The sequence below is a fragment of the Lagopus muta genome, chromosome 3, assembly GCF_023343835.1.
Source record: "Lagopus muta isolate bLagMut1 chromosome 3, bLagMut1 primary, whole genome shotgun sequence".
NCBI classification, from domain to species: domain Eukaryota; kingdom Metazoa; phylum Chordata; class Aves; order Galliformes; family Phasianidae; genus Lagopus; species Lagopus muta.
The window spans coordinates 59,264,771-59,279,798 of record NC_064435.1 but is presented as its reverse complement, the minus strand read 5'-3'; the positions used below and the strand labels follow the sequence as shown (position 1 = coordinate 59,279,798).

At 34.8% G+C, this 15,028-nt stretch overlaps 1 protein-coding gene across 4 annotated transcripts in view; it reads right to left on the bottom strand.

The window, feature by feature from the left end:
- INVS (inversin) overlaps positions 1–15,028 on the bottom strand; it is an 83,803-nt gene that overhangs the window by 58,877 nt on the left and 9,898 nt on the right. For 2 of the 4 annotated variants that reach the window (XM_048940359.1, XM_048940360.1), the window contains exon 3: positions 14,621–14,787. In XM_048940359.1, coding sequence (XP_048796316.1) covers positions 14,621–14,787 — 167 coding nt within the window. Of the gene's footprint in view, positions 1–1,155; positions 1,364–1,468; positions 1,563–14,620; positions 14,788–15,028 lie in introns of those variants that run through there. The other 2 variants (XM_048940361.1, XM_048940362.1) reach the window with 2 other exon arrangements.

Below are 15,028 nucleotides of genomic sequence, written 5' to 3'. Positions count from 1 at the left end.
GGTTACAATAACTATTAGCACTGTATAAATGACTGCACCATTCTGACACTCTCGAATACTACCGCTCAGTTTAATTTTTGAACAGGTCACGGGAAGAGTGCAATCAATATAGCTACTTAGAATCTCAATTTCTAGTTAAGTGAGTAAAGTCACCATCGAAGTGGCAGGCTGTCTCTCCAGTGATGACATACTATGCTGCCATGTAAGTTTAACACATATAATACTGTTAATTGAGCAAAAAGCTTATGACACTTTATACATTCTTAGTACGTTAAAATGTGAATACATTTTGGTATAAATTTTAATTGCTATGTATCAAGAACCCACAAAATTAGAATCACAGACAAGCTCCTAATGATTTTTTTTTCTTCATGTCTTCAACAATAAATATGACTTCAATATATAAGCTATGAATAAGGAAAGAATTGGGAACATAGAATCATAGACTGGTTTGAGTTGGAAGGGACTTTTAAATGACATCTAATTAAAGCCCCTCCCCTACCATAAGCTGGAACACCTCCTTTTAGTCCAGGTTGCCCAAAGCCCCATCCAACCCAGCCGTGAACGTCTTCAAGGATGGAGAATCCACTTCTCTTTCAGTTTAAAACCATTACCCATTGTCCTATCACTACACGTGTGATGAAGAGTCTCTCCTCAACTTGTAGGTTCCTTTAGGTACCGGAAGACCACAACGAGGTCTCCAAAGAGCCTTCCCCAGGCTGAGCAAGGCCAGCTCTCTCAGCATTTCTTCACAGAAGTGTTCCAGCTCTGTGCACCATTGTGGCCGTATGCTATTTTATCTATTTTAGCAATAGTTCTTAATATCTGGACTAATCATTCTTCATTAAAACATGGAAGGTACAAAATTATATCCCTATTGAAAATGCACCGAGAGGTTGAATAATTTAAAGGATTTTTTAAATTTAAAGTATGGATATCTGAAAAGGCAAGGATGCTGTGATGTCTTCCGTGCAGCAAACCATCAGCAATGTGGTTGTGAAATAATGTGAAATAATTCTTTCAAGTAAACTATGGCAAAAACACTACCAATTTTGACACTAGGCTTAATCTCACAAAGTATCTTTTAGTAACTTTGTTAGCAACATCCTAGTTTCACAAGTAAAAACATTCCAAATAGCTGAAAACCTTATTTACCACTTTCCAAGTTGATCACGTCCATCCATCTGGCAAAGCATCTCAGGCAACACATCTGCCAACAGCACCAGTAGGACTTGAGACCAGTTGTATCAGATGTTTTGACTGAAAGCAAGGCAGTGTCTGAACTTTGAGTACTTCTTCCTAAAGCCTCTTGCAAGATTGGCTTCAGTATCTTGGTTTCCATAGGAATGCACAGAACTATCAACTGGCATACAGTCAAAGAATACAATAGAGACAAAAACTGAGCAGTGTTGTAAAAACTAAGATAAAACTGTTTCTCAGAATAAGTTAAAAGAAAATAGATGCTTACATCTTATAGTCCTTGAACTCATTTCTCCATGGCCTGTACTTGCTTTATCTGTGTAATGTTTTCAGCTCTTCAGCTCTTGAATTTTATAGTCTGCCTATAGAAATCAGTCATTTTCATTTAAAAAATACGTCAAGTATGAAAATACAAGAAGCATTTTAATTTCCAGTTGGTCACAGTTCTACTGTTACTGACTTGTTTTCCCACAGCAATCTTTTGAAGACACTCAGCACAAATACCCAAAAGATAGTCTCTGGGGATTCATGAGAAAACCCAACACACATCATCCGTATTTACAGCATCACTACCCACTTCTTTGAGAATATTCTACAACCAAGTTTACAAAAAAGAAAAAAAATTGTACAGTGACTGAAAGATTTGTTAGCACTGATCTCCTTCTCCAAAAAAGGAGTACTGGAAAATATTTGTTACATTCACTTTCTTCATCTTAATGGCTTTCAGTTAAACTGTATGGAAGTAGGAGTAGTTTTAAAAGGCTAATACATCCCTGCGATAAAGTAGTCTTCCCTTTCAAAACTTCTTTTTCCTACATTCACATTCTCTTCCAATCCCAGTAAAGTTTTGACTGATATCCTTATTTGTAACATTCTTGCCATTTCCAGTAATTACCTGTATATTCTGTATAACTACTGATGTTTTGCAAATGTCTGTTACTGATTATTTAGTTGTATATTACCGAATGTCCCCTAAACTGCCAGTTCTTCTCCTAGAGATGCAAGACAAGTTAGGACGGTTCTTTGAAAGCATTTTCGCTAGACGATGGATGCCTATACAAAAAAAACTGTATAAGCACATACTTTAAGAGGACAAAACTCTATCAAATATCTTTAAGTTCTTTAACAAGCTGTTATGTGAAATAATTAAAAAACTCCATACCAAATTCTCTTCTATAAGAAATGGTCTCCATATGCAATGAAGTTTCCCTGATTATTACAGAAGTTGAAGATTCATACAGTAAATAACCTTCAACAGCATAAGCTTATCCCTTATTGAAATAATTATTGAGATTATAAATAAACACATTATGATATTTCACAGCGCCTAGATATACTACAGGGAAGTGTGAGAATTAAAAAAAGTCCAAATCTCCTCACAGTACTGGGAAATAAACTAAAGCCTCAGTAAGCTATTCAGACCTCATCTTAACGCTCACAAAAGTACTGCATTTATTTCTCCCTGCTCAAAGTGCAGGCAGATAAAACAATAGGTCAAACTGAGTTTTATTTCAAATGTTCTTAAATCTGCACCATGGTTGTGGAACATGAAAAATACTATGTTCTATGCATATCTAGATCTATATTTAAGTATTTCTATCAGAAGACTATATATACATACTATATATACATATACACATATATACTACGTATTTGTTAATAAAAACATAAAACACTGTATATTTCAAATAGCAATAATTCCTCTAATCAAAATGGGTTACATTCTTCATTAATAAAAATCTAAGTGTTTGAAGTAGATCTACAAAGAAACCAAAAAGACAATTTTAATAGATAAATTGAATTTATATTTTAAGAAATGCTATTGATTTTTGAGAAACTACTGAATTTTCTTATGTGGTTTACACATGCCATTTTGTCCTGAGAGTGATTCATCTAACTCTCTTTCATCAAAAATTTAACCTACTGTTTACAGACAAATAAAAATAAAAATAAAAATAAAAAAGAGAAACAAGTGAAAAACAAGTGCTCCTGGAGTTTGTGGCTGGTCATAAGATCTGAATTTATATTTCAAATACCTTCTATTGCAACAGCCTTTCGTTCTGAAGCCAGCCTATCTAGCATACTATTGATTCAATTGACAAGTCTGAGCATCAGATTAAGGATGTGTCAGTCACCTGATAAAAGATTCCTGGAGAATTCAGCAGAAAGGTGTCATGCTTCAAAATGATCTGTTCCTGGTACTGTATATATTGAAGCGTATGTGCAAGTATTTCACGTAAAACAAATACATTTAAATTTAAAATGAAATTAATAATCAGTGGAAACAAATACCTTTACTTTTTACTCAGAAAGCCTGAAAAAAAGTCACCTCATTCAGAAAGAAATCACCAACCAGCTCACAAAACGAAACTAAGCCAAACTGATGAGCTAATATTAGAGATAGTCCAGCTTTGATTTGTCAGTGACAAATCTGGACACAAACAAGTAAGTGGTTTCTCAGTCCTAACAACAATATTTCTTCTTGTAACCATTAAAGATCAGTCGTGAGGTCAGCTGTGGAGGGATAATTAATGCGAGAATGATGTTTTAGAAAGGACACTCAAACAGGGAGATGCCTTTGCCTGTAAATCTATTTTGTAAGATAGAGACTTGGCAGCAGACATCAATGTCCTGGGAGAAGAGCTGGGCAGATCTCTTGTGCACTGAGGGATGCCAATGCTACACTTGCTAAAGGAACAACAGTAAGTGAAACAGAATGAAATCTATTCAGATAAACTCACAATACACCAAGTACAGTGCTATGCTTAGTAAGAAGCACATTTTTAAGATGCAATCATTATTTACAAGTTCAAATGCTAAAGAAATTTTCACCTATTACTTGAAGAAAATAAAACGAGAGAGTTATTATTGATAAAAGCATGTAAAACTAATCTAGCACTTGAAAAACAAGATGACTAAGTCAACTTAAAGCAGCCAAACAACCAGCAACATGGAACAACATTCTGTCAAAAACAACCTCTGCTCCTGCCTGAACAAAGTACTTGCTTGGATGGGTCCAACTGTCCTAAAACATGCCTATAAGCTGTTCAACTCTACTCTGCCTTCCAAACAAAATCACAAAATCTTTTTTTTTCTTTTTTTTCTTTTTTTTCCAATAGAATCCCGTTATTGTCCTATTTATTCACTGCTATTTCAGCCTGAAAAATTATTGCTATGGAAGTGGAGCTAGAAAAGATCAGACAATAACATGGAAGCTGTCAGCACAGATGCTCTTCTAAATTTTACTCACAGAAGTACGAAAGTGAATTTAATAAATGAAAATAAAGTAATACTACCAGCTGGCTGTATAGATATTTAAGATATCATTCCATATGCTATACAGAATTAGTTTCTTTTTGCTGGGGCTTTAACACAAGGAGAACTTCTCTATGTTCCACCATCATGATTCATACTTAATCCATGACTTCAAAATTTAGAAAATCATCCTAGTTGGAAAGTTTTTTCTTTCCTTATTATTTTTTAAATGAAATCTGAAATGCTTGAGACCAAGACTGCTCAACTGAAGCACTAGTATGATAATACATGTTTGGGACCTGACAAAAAAACCTCTCAGGCAGACTGGATTGTGAAAGCTTACTTCAAGCACGGGAAAGATGGTAAAAGTAGATATAAAAGCAAATCAAGACAGATTAGCAGTGCAAGAAACACAACAGAGATGCAGAGTGGTGAAATTATATTGTGCTAGAAAATGAGGGAGATGAATTTGTACAATGAAAGTAAGTTAATCAGGTTAATGAAAATAGCAGTGACATCACTGAAGGAGAAGAGAAAGAAAGCAACATTGAAGGTGATGTTCTAGTTTGATAAAGAAGGGGATAAAATGGGGAAGCAGCAAATCATTGTCATGGTAATACACTTGTCCATAAAAAAAATAAATACTCAGAAGGGCAAGGATTTTAGTAACAAATATCGGATAAAGCTCTAAAAAGTAAGATAAGTAAAATACTGAATTACAACACAGTTTTCACATAATGAATAAAACTTCACTATTTTAAGGTCATCAGTAGTTCAAGATGCTAGCTCCTCGAAAGAGATGGCTGCTATATAAAGGGTGGCTTTAGCCAAGTACTGCAGAAAAGCCAGTGAAGAAGTTACACAGAGAACAAAAGATAGCAATGCTGTTCCAATTAAGACTTGATTTGAATAAAGCAACACAAGAATATTAGGAAGAAAGCAAGCATTATTTTAGTAATTTTATAAACAAAATCCTCGTCTAAAATCTAGCCCAATTATTTTTTTCTGGTAAATACTAGTTCTGTAAACCTTCTGAGACATTAATAGAAAAAAATCATTTTTACTAGCGTAGTCGTGCTTTTATTGGATTTATCTTCAGAAGAACACAAATCTTTCTCCAAAAAAGCAAGCAGAGAGCAAGGGATAAAAGCAACAACAGATGAAATTCAATTGACAGCACACATCAGTACTTGATAATAGTCCTAATTCCACATACAGCAGCACTGAAACAACTGATTTTATCTCAAAAAAGAAAAAAGAAAAAAAAAAAAAAGAGGCCCTATTGGACTGCCAAATCTTTACAACAAAAAATTAATAGTTTGTTCTTAGCTTCTGCTAAGTGATTTCTCCCATTGGTGGTTATTTTCCTTCTCTATGTCATAATCTTTTGCGTTTCTATTTCCCACCTGAGCTTGCTTTTTTGCAAGATACAAAACCAGTCTGTCTTGGTACTAGGCTGCCAAATCTGTCTCACACGAATTCTACACATCTTCATGAAAAAGAGAAAATGCATATGCTATGCATCCTCATTAACTGGAGAGACATATAATTAAGCATGAGGGGGTTAAAGCATACATTAGCCTATTCTACTTTTCTATCTATTACTTTTTAAAAAGCTTTCATATGTCTTCTTCCTTGTTTCTGAAAGCTAACCATCCCTTCTTCCTTTCAGCGAGGCTGACATTTGACAGCTTAACATAGCTGACAGGGTTACCCAACAGCCCACCCTCCCTATTCTCAATCCAATTAGACCTCTAATCCTCCAGATGAAAGGCCCAGCTACTCACGTTCCTCATGACAACGACAGCTATTGATTATTTGTCACTACAGCTAACACCTTCTCTGTCGAGGCCACTCTGACAGAAGCAAACCTACCAAATTAGACAGCACTTTATCTGCCCTGGAGGCCAAATGGCACAACAAGTAAAGGCTAATAAATGGTATAAAAATGAACAAATCATAACATTATGACAGGTTGATCGTTGCCAGCAGCTTCACAGCTCAAGCTTGATGCTCTGTTAGACCTGTTCCTTCCCTTTTCTCTTCCACTGATGCTCCAACTTTGACTGAATTAAAGGCCAGAACAATTAAGGCATTTGACCAGCAAAGATAAGCTAGGATAGAAGTATCATCAAGGGACACAAATGTCAATAGCAGACTACCGTTTGTCAATAAAAACATTCCAGAGATGCAAATGCTCATGACTCTGCTCTCCACTAGGTTGTACTGATTCCCTTTGTATAGAACTCTTCACAAACTCACAGAGAAACTCTGCAAAAATTAACCCTGGAAACTCCAACTTGAGGTGGGAAACATACTTAGCAGACAGGGACTCACATCATTAAAAAAGGAATCCCAAACTACAGGACAGAGATGTTACAGTTACCATTTCAACTGATATGCACACAATTTTCCTTTACTTTTTCTTTTCCTCTCCAGCAGGGTAATACAAGCCAGAAATACATGTTTTAATTCATCATTACAAATCTTCTCGAATTGATTCTTAAGAAAAATCATTCATATTTCTAGGACAACATACACCTGCTTTCACAAGCCACACTGCTCCATGGCAAACTCCATAAGCAGTAACAGTGATCAGAGGCACAGTCCCTGAACTGACGCTGTTTAACGCAACAAATGACAGAAAAAGAACATGAAAAAAATATATACGGAAAATTCCAAGCCCCCATAACCCTGGGAATGTTGTTAAGATCATGCAAATACAGGATTAATGAGAGTAAAAATGCACAAGTTCTTGAAACGGTTAAAAACCAATTAGCACTGTCCTACTATAATTAATCAGATTATTTATCAACTCTGGCAAAAAGAATGTGTTTTCCAGTAATGTACTTTTACACTTCTGAAGTTACTTACTAACAATAAAATAACATTCAATAAAATGACATTAAGATTTAAATGAAATAAAAGCTTCTTTGGTTTAAGCAGATAGAAGACATGAGTATCTGCTATTCTAATTATGAAAAATCTACAGTTTAACTGAAAAAAATGTTGCTGTGCAACATCTATGCTGCCTCGATGCCTAGAAAACTAAGTACAAGGGCAGCATAACACTATTTTTTAAGATCTAAATACTATAAAGATGTATTCAATACTAATAAATAAATTAATGTATTATTTATCCTCAGACCACTGTAACTTCTCAGGTTTATAAAATATACTTGGTGGTGAACATGTATTTATTAATTGATGCAATTATATACGGATGATTAAACTCTTTGAAGATGTGCATTTCACATGTATCATTATTAGTGTAATAAGTAATACCATATAAGTAATATCACATAAGTAATATTATAAAATATAGATATTAAAATGAACAATTGGCAAACAGAACCCTTAACATTAACATTGCCCTAAAAAATGAACGTAAAGGACATTTAGGTAAATTGGGTCTCAAATGCACATAAACTGGTAAAAATACTGAAAATTTGAAACTGTACATACCATTTCTAGGAATAAAGCTAAGTTATTATTATACTTCTCAAATAAATCCCTGAAAAGATAACTATTTGGATTTTCTAACATCTTAGTAAAACATTTCTTAGACATATTTTTATTTTCAGTTTTTAAAACCCTTCAAGTTTATTTTTTCTCTTCTAAAGCTAGGTTAGTTCAGAATTTATAAAATTCAATTGCCACAAAACTATCTGGGCTGAAAGAGACCTCTAGTGGCAAATGCAGCTGAACTCTCCACACTAAGGACAACAGAATAAAACTCACACACTAGCAATAGGGAGGGAGTCCCCTGTATTCTCGGGAGCTATTTTGGATTTCCAAAACAAAAAATTCCCTTACTGTCTATGTTAGCAACCTCCTACTTATCACAGTGACATGCGCTGAACTACTTCACAAACTCCAATTCTTTTCAATACACAACTTGTTTACAGAGCAAAGGAATAAATACCATTCTTCCAATTTGATTCTGTCTACTTCACTAGAAATTTTGCTGACTTGGTCTTTTTATTTTAAGTCTCACATTTTTATTTTTATTTTTAAATCTTTAGCTGTGATGGCTAACAACCCTGGCGCCAAGCAATGAAGGAAAAATAATATTCTTGTTTTCTGATCATACCAGCAAAATCTGTAAATGCATATTGGATATATTTGCCCAGTGTGTTGTCTCTTCTTTGAGTATTTTGGAGTTCTCTCCTGTATGACTTACTTATGGTATTTTGTTAATCATTGTGTTTTTTTTTGTTTGTTTGTTTTTGTAAGCACGAATCTTTTCCATCATTATAGGTAAGAAACAGAAATCTTATACCACGATGTCCTTCAAACTGTGTTCCACACCATTTGCTTCCCTGAGAATAGAATCATATCTGAACATCCTATACATCTCACAAGAGTTAATCTTTTCATCTTAACAAAAATCATAGATGCACTTATTTTTTGTTCTATTTTTAAATCAGGTTTGTAACACTTACAACTAGAACAAAATCCTTCAAAATAGGAATGCTACAGTAAAGGCTAGCAGTCTGAAACCTCAGCTTTCGAAAATTCTAAGTGCCCCAGGCAATGGAGATCAACACTTAATGTGCACGTCTACGTTTAAATGAAAAGCATTACAATTTTCAAATATACTCTACCATGTAGTATTTAACTAAACACTCCACAAGTGCCCGTACTGCACATCCTCTATTTAAACCTTTCCCATCCACCTTCAGGTCTTGTTTCTACTATTCTACGTGAAGAAAACTACTATACTGCTACTACAAATGGCAGCAGATAGACACATTCTTGTCTATAGCAGACTATTGAGCAGATCTACCAGATAGTTGAAGTGTAATACATTTTAGTGCCTCAGACAGCTTTATTTCTTCTCCATCACCATACAAACCTATCTAAAGTCAACGACAGACACCACTTTTTTGCTACTGTTATTCAGGCATGTGGTGATTCCTCTGATGCATAAAATGACTGTTGGGAAGCAGATACATTCAGGGAAGTAGTCACAAATTGTAAGCAGTATTTTCAAAAATAATTTATTAGAACCAGTAAGTTTAGCAACCAACAGTTACTAAAATAATTTGTAAGTCAGCTTTACTGCCACAGCCTATAGACAATCATGACATATTTATCAGTGCAGCCTACACAAAAACAGTGTCTGATCTTTAGCTATCCTGAAATTCTAATCTAGATCTTGAAGTTAAAAAGCCTAATCTAGGATGCAAATTTCACATAACCTTCTCCTAAACTGTGATTTTACACTAACATAAAGCCAGTAAGAAAGCAGACTCAGATGTCTTAGTATTTGCTGTGTGAGTGAAATCAGACTTGTGAAAACAGTATTTGTGAAGTTTTATGCTGTGCTGACAAGAGCACTGGCTGGATTTTAACCCACAGTTTGACAGTAGAGACAGTTAACTACTAGATACCAAATGACTACAGGCTTAGCACTTATTGAGCAATCAACATGTATGCCCCTGTACTGTTATGAAAGCATGACAAAGTGTATAAGCTGAAAACATACTGTCTGAATGTATAAAAACTGTATATTAGTCTCTCAAAGTAATGGCCAAATAAAGGTCTCCACATCATCAAAACTGTTATTCAGCTTTTACAGAAAGCTGAAGAATCCACAAGACACTGGGCATCATTTGGTTTCAATTAAACTGCTCTCTAGTTTTTACCTCAAGTGACTCAGAAGGCCCTCCCTCTTCTTCACACCTTCGGTGCAACAATGAATCAAGATAAGTTTCTGAAGTTGAAAAATGCACAGGACAGTTTTCCAACCATTCTCTTAATATCTAGTGTTGCCTGACTTCCTAGAATCTTCTCAGACAAACGACTTTCTCTTTGGCTACATACAAAATAACTTTTCCGACTAACATATATGCAACATGTTACCTTGCATGTTTCAATGGGGAAACAGTGAAATTAGGGATGCTAAGTTGGAAAGCTGATCTTCCTTAGAAAAGGCCAATACTTTGATTTCAAGACCATAATCTCAGACTTCAATATTTTGCTCACTGATTCTTAAAACAGTATAGATTTATGCAGAGGTAAAATAAGTCAAAAAGAAGACTTATGGAGACAGACAAGATACTGAAAGAAAGCCACAGATTCTCATCTTTTTTTTTTAAATTAATCAGATTCAAAAAACTCCAAAAGCCTTCCCTAGTCCTCCCTCAACTCAAATGGAAAGCTGCTAAATTCTTACCATAAGGATTTAAGATTTTATTATTTTTTTTAATTTATGGTGCAAAGGGTCATTTAGTAAATTCCAACCTTGCAGACAGAGCAACTTCTTAGGGGATCATATTGTAAATCAGACCTCTGTAACAAAGAGTGGTTAGTTTGTTTTTCCCAAACTTTTCCTGTAGTTATTTTTAATCATTTCAATTACCTGACTTACAGCACAAATTAATAGTAGTATCAGCACAGCTAATAGTGAAAGCATACAGAAGCATGGGATCTTCCCCCCAACAGGCAGAAAACGAATCACTATTTTGTAGAGCTCATTTTCTGACTCACTGAACAGACAGCAGTTCTGCAGTTGTAAAAAGTAGGTAGGAGGAAGGGGATGGGCAGGACTAACCCTTTTGCTGATAAACAGTATCTAGATTAGCTTATCTGTAATGTGACACATGCAAGAAATATTGCTTTCTGTCACTAAGCATCTTCACCATGCATTCACAAAAACGAATCCTTTGTTTGGGAAAGTAAACACAGTTATTTTCTGTGGCTTACTTAAACACAACGGAAACTATAGTCATGCAGGTGAAAAAAAATAAAATCACCTATTCTGGCTGGTTGGCCACATGCATGTTTCACACATGCATGTTATAACACTTAGTCAAATTGCACATTTGTATGAAAAAATGGAAGAATGATTGCAAATCTCATGCACACAATATGAAACTATATGCAGAGAATTAGTATGTACTCACTATGAGGCTTCTCTTAAGAGGGAATTTTAGAAAAAGTTACCTGTCTAGGATAAAAAGAACATGAACTGACCACAATAATCTCTGAAAGACACCATGATTATATATTTATATACATGATACAGATTGGGAAAAAATATTAGAAGTGCACACGTTCCTTTATTCAGTGCAAATAACCCCTTATAAATGATTTAAAAGGATCTATACTACATGTTACAGAGGAGCACATTACAGCTCCAAGGAACACAATCTGAAGAAGGTAGTGAGGAAAAAAGGTGTAAGCATGCTCCCAGCCAAGCTTTATTCGGAAGCTTTTAAAAAAACATCTTCCCCTTGGTGAAGAAAGGCGAAATAACATTATTTCTTTACCTGTATGGTTACTGATCAACTCACTTTCTCCAGTTTAAGAAAAATTAAAAATTCTTAAAATATACACAGCATATATATACAACATACACTTTACACATGAGTCCTAACTGCATCCTGGACAAAATTATTTCTCACATTAACTGTGTCAGCAAAGAACTTAATTAACTGATAGAATATTTAGTACTTTTAGACAATAAAAGGCATATTTTCTCACCAGGACAATATGAATCCTCCCAAAACCAACCTCCTGATAGTTAAGCAACCTGATAGATTACTTTAAGCACATACCATTAGCATCCAACAACAAAACTATTGACTTCTTTTCTTTTATCCTTGTTAACACAAAATGCTGTGCTTAGGGAATTCATAGAGATAGTTACTTCCCCAGAGTAAATAGACTGGTAATAAGTGAGCTTCCTCTCTGAGAAAATCAGAAGGAGGCAGGCCTGTTGTTTGCTAGTTTTTCCTTTTTTTTTTTTCCATGAATAAATGATAAATTTTTAAAAATCACATACAGGCAATTTGGATACGTAGAAACATTTCTGTTCAGAAATATCACATGTGGGTATTCATGTAAGATGTCATTTAAGACTAGAAGAAAACACAAGTGAAAACGAATATCTCATTAAACTGCAAATCTCAGTACTCATATCTTTCTCCACAGCAAGTTTATTTCATAAAAGAAAAATACTACACCTACACATTAATACAATTGCTCACTATTAAATTACTGGCAAATCACGTTAATGATTTTACTTCTGTTGCAATTAGTTGCTGTTTCAATTCTCATTAAATTACATACATATTTACGAAGTCACAGATGTCATCTGAAACTACTTCAGCAATCTCCATAGTGCACTGCTGCCATACTTTGTATATTTCCTTTTTTTTGTTGCGTTTTAATCTTCTGAAGTTAGTGACTGGACCTTCCCACCTTTCTCTTTTTTTATTTTTACTTTTTAAAGAAAGTAAACCCTTAAAATTGTTTGGGACACCTGTCCATTTTAGTATGAGAGACAAAATTTTTTTCTTTGTAGAGCAGAATAGAAGAAAACTCACAGAAGACCAGCCAGGTAACTTCATTTACAAAGCCTTCTGCCTATAAACATCAAAACATTCATCCAGCTCTATCTGAAGGTTGATGGACAAAATAAAGACAGTATGAAACATCATATAAATGAAGATTTGAAAATTACTTACTAAAAATATCTGCCTTGCCATGAAATACATTTGTCAGAATTTAGACAACTACAACACCAAGAGTTACATTAGTTAGTTGCCTAAAGGGATGACTAAGCTAATACATGTGTCCTAAGGTGTACGTCTTATACTCTAGGGTGAATGAATTACGCCAAGGAAGTGCCTGATTCTCTTCAGCAAGTTAGAAGTGATCTAGAGAACTACCTCTGGTCTGCAATATAAATCTCTACACTTATATGAGCTTATTCCCACCTCATCATCTTGCAGCTGCATTAATTTCCTCTCTTAAAGCTCTTTAACAAAGAGGAAATTCATAACAGATATGTAATGTAAAGTACAGAAGACTTACAATTAAGAACATAATTACTACCATTAAACAACAAATCAGCAAAGGTTACCATGTCAATGCATAACCATGGTTGTTCCAAAGTACTGACATTCCAAGTAGTATAAACAGTTGAATTTTCCAACCCTATCTTATTAACTTCAAGAACTTCAGGCAAAATAAAGTGCAAGTTAAATGCGCAACAGAAAAAGACCAGTAAGGGAGTATTCTAACCCTTTCACTTCTTGTGAATAGTCCAGAATAATATCAGTGAAGTTTGAGACAGAGAGATTCCACAAACCCTTTGTTGAGAATCCAGTATATCTTCCAAGGTAACTACAGCTTTGAAGATATGTTCCAGCTACAGAAGTTACTTGGACAAAGCATGTCAAGACAAGAATGTCAGTTCTGAAATCTCAGTTTCCTCATTAATTGGTAAAGACGACCTTCATAACAAATCCACCCTAGACAGAGTTGCTGAAGTTATCACATCAATTTCGCTTTTTACTTCTGTCAAAACCTCTAGATCTAAAAGAACATGGAATAGCACAAGTAGGTCAGCCTAGCTGTGCTATCAGGGATATTTTTAATAGAAAGTAAGTCACAAAATCTTTGGTACTGTCTACTGATGTCCAAAGTCTTACCCAATGAGAATCCTATCTCAGAGAACAAAGGCAATTACTGTCCTAACTCATTTTACTTAATACTGAGCGTTTATGACTGAACTCAGTATTTCTGATGCTTTATGCTATAACAGGACTAAAACAACGCAGACTATTTTATAAAGACTGAAAGACAAGAAATGGCAATCATTTTATTTATCATTCTCTAGAGAAACACAAATAGCTTCATCTTAAGTTAGGTATTTTTACCAGAACCTTTGCAAAACTCTTTGATACAGGAAAGAAAATAAAGGAAAGTAGCTTATATTGGTGCAGTTTTAAATGAGACTGAATGAAGTACTGCAAGATTCTCCAGTCACCGGGGACTTCACCAGACAGCCCATGCTTTTTCAAATATGATGGAGGGCGGCTCGGCAACCACATCAGCCATCTCTTTCAGAACCCATCCGGCCCCATGGACTCATACACATTCAATTTCATGAGGAGGTCTTGGACTTGTTCCGCTGTTACAGTGAGACAAAAGCCACTCCCTACACTCTCACCTAGAGGCTCACAGTCCTCATGGTGAACTTTCTCTTCGGACAGCCACAAAGACAATTTTTACATATATATATAAAATTGACCTCTATAACAACAAAGGTTTCTAAAGATATAAAAACATATTCAATACAAGAAAATCTATTTTATACTTGCTGTGAATGCCAGAAGTTTCTATTATGGCAGAGCACTTATTTAATTACCTTCTGTGCAGCAAGATGGAGAGCAGTTCTTCGGCTACGATCAGCCCTGTTAACATCTGCTCCAGCTTTCAGCAATGCCTCTGCACAGTCTACCCTGTCAGCCAACACACAGTACATAAGTGGAGTTCTTCCAAATTGGTCCTCTTTGTCTTTCAGCTCAGAGTTTCCTAAAATAACAACAACAACAACAAATTATATAGAATAATTAATTCTGTGATTAAAAGCATTATGATTTTATTAATGGGTACTTTTAATATAAACAGAGTGATCAAAATAATGGAACATCACATAAAAATCAACATTACTACTTTTTACTCTGTTTTTACTGACACTTAGAGGACATTTTTTTTCCATTCCAATGATCAGATCATTTTTGCGGCCCTCCTCTGGATGCACTTCAACAAGTCC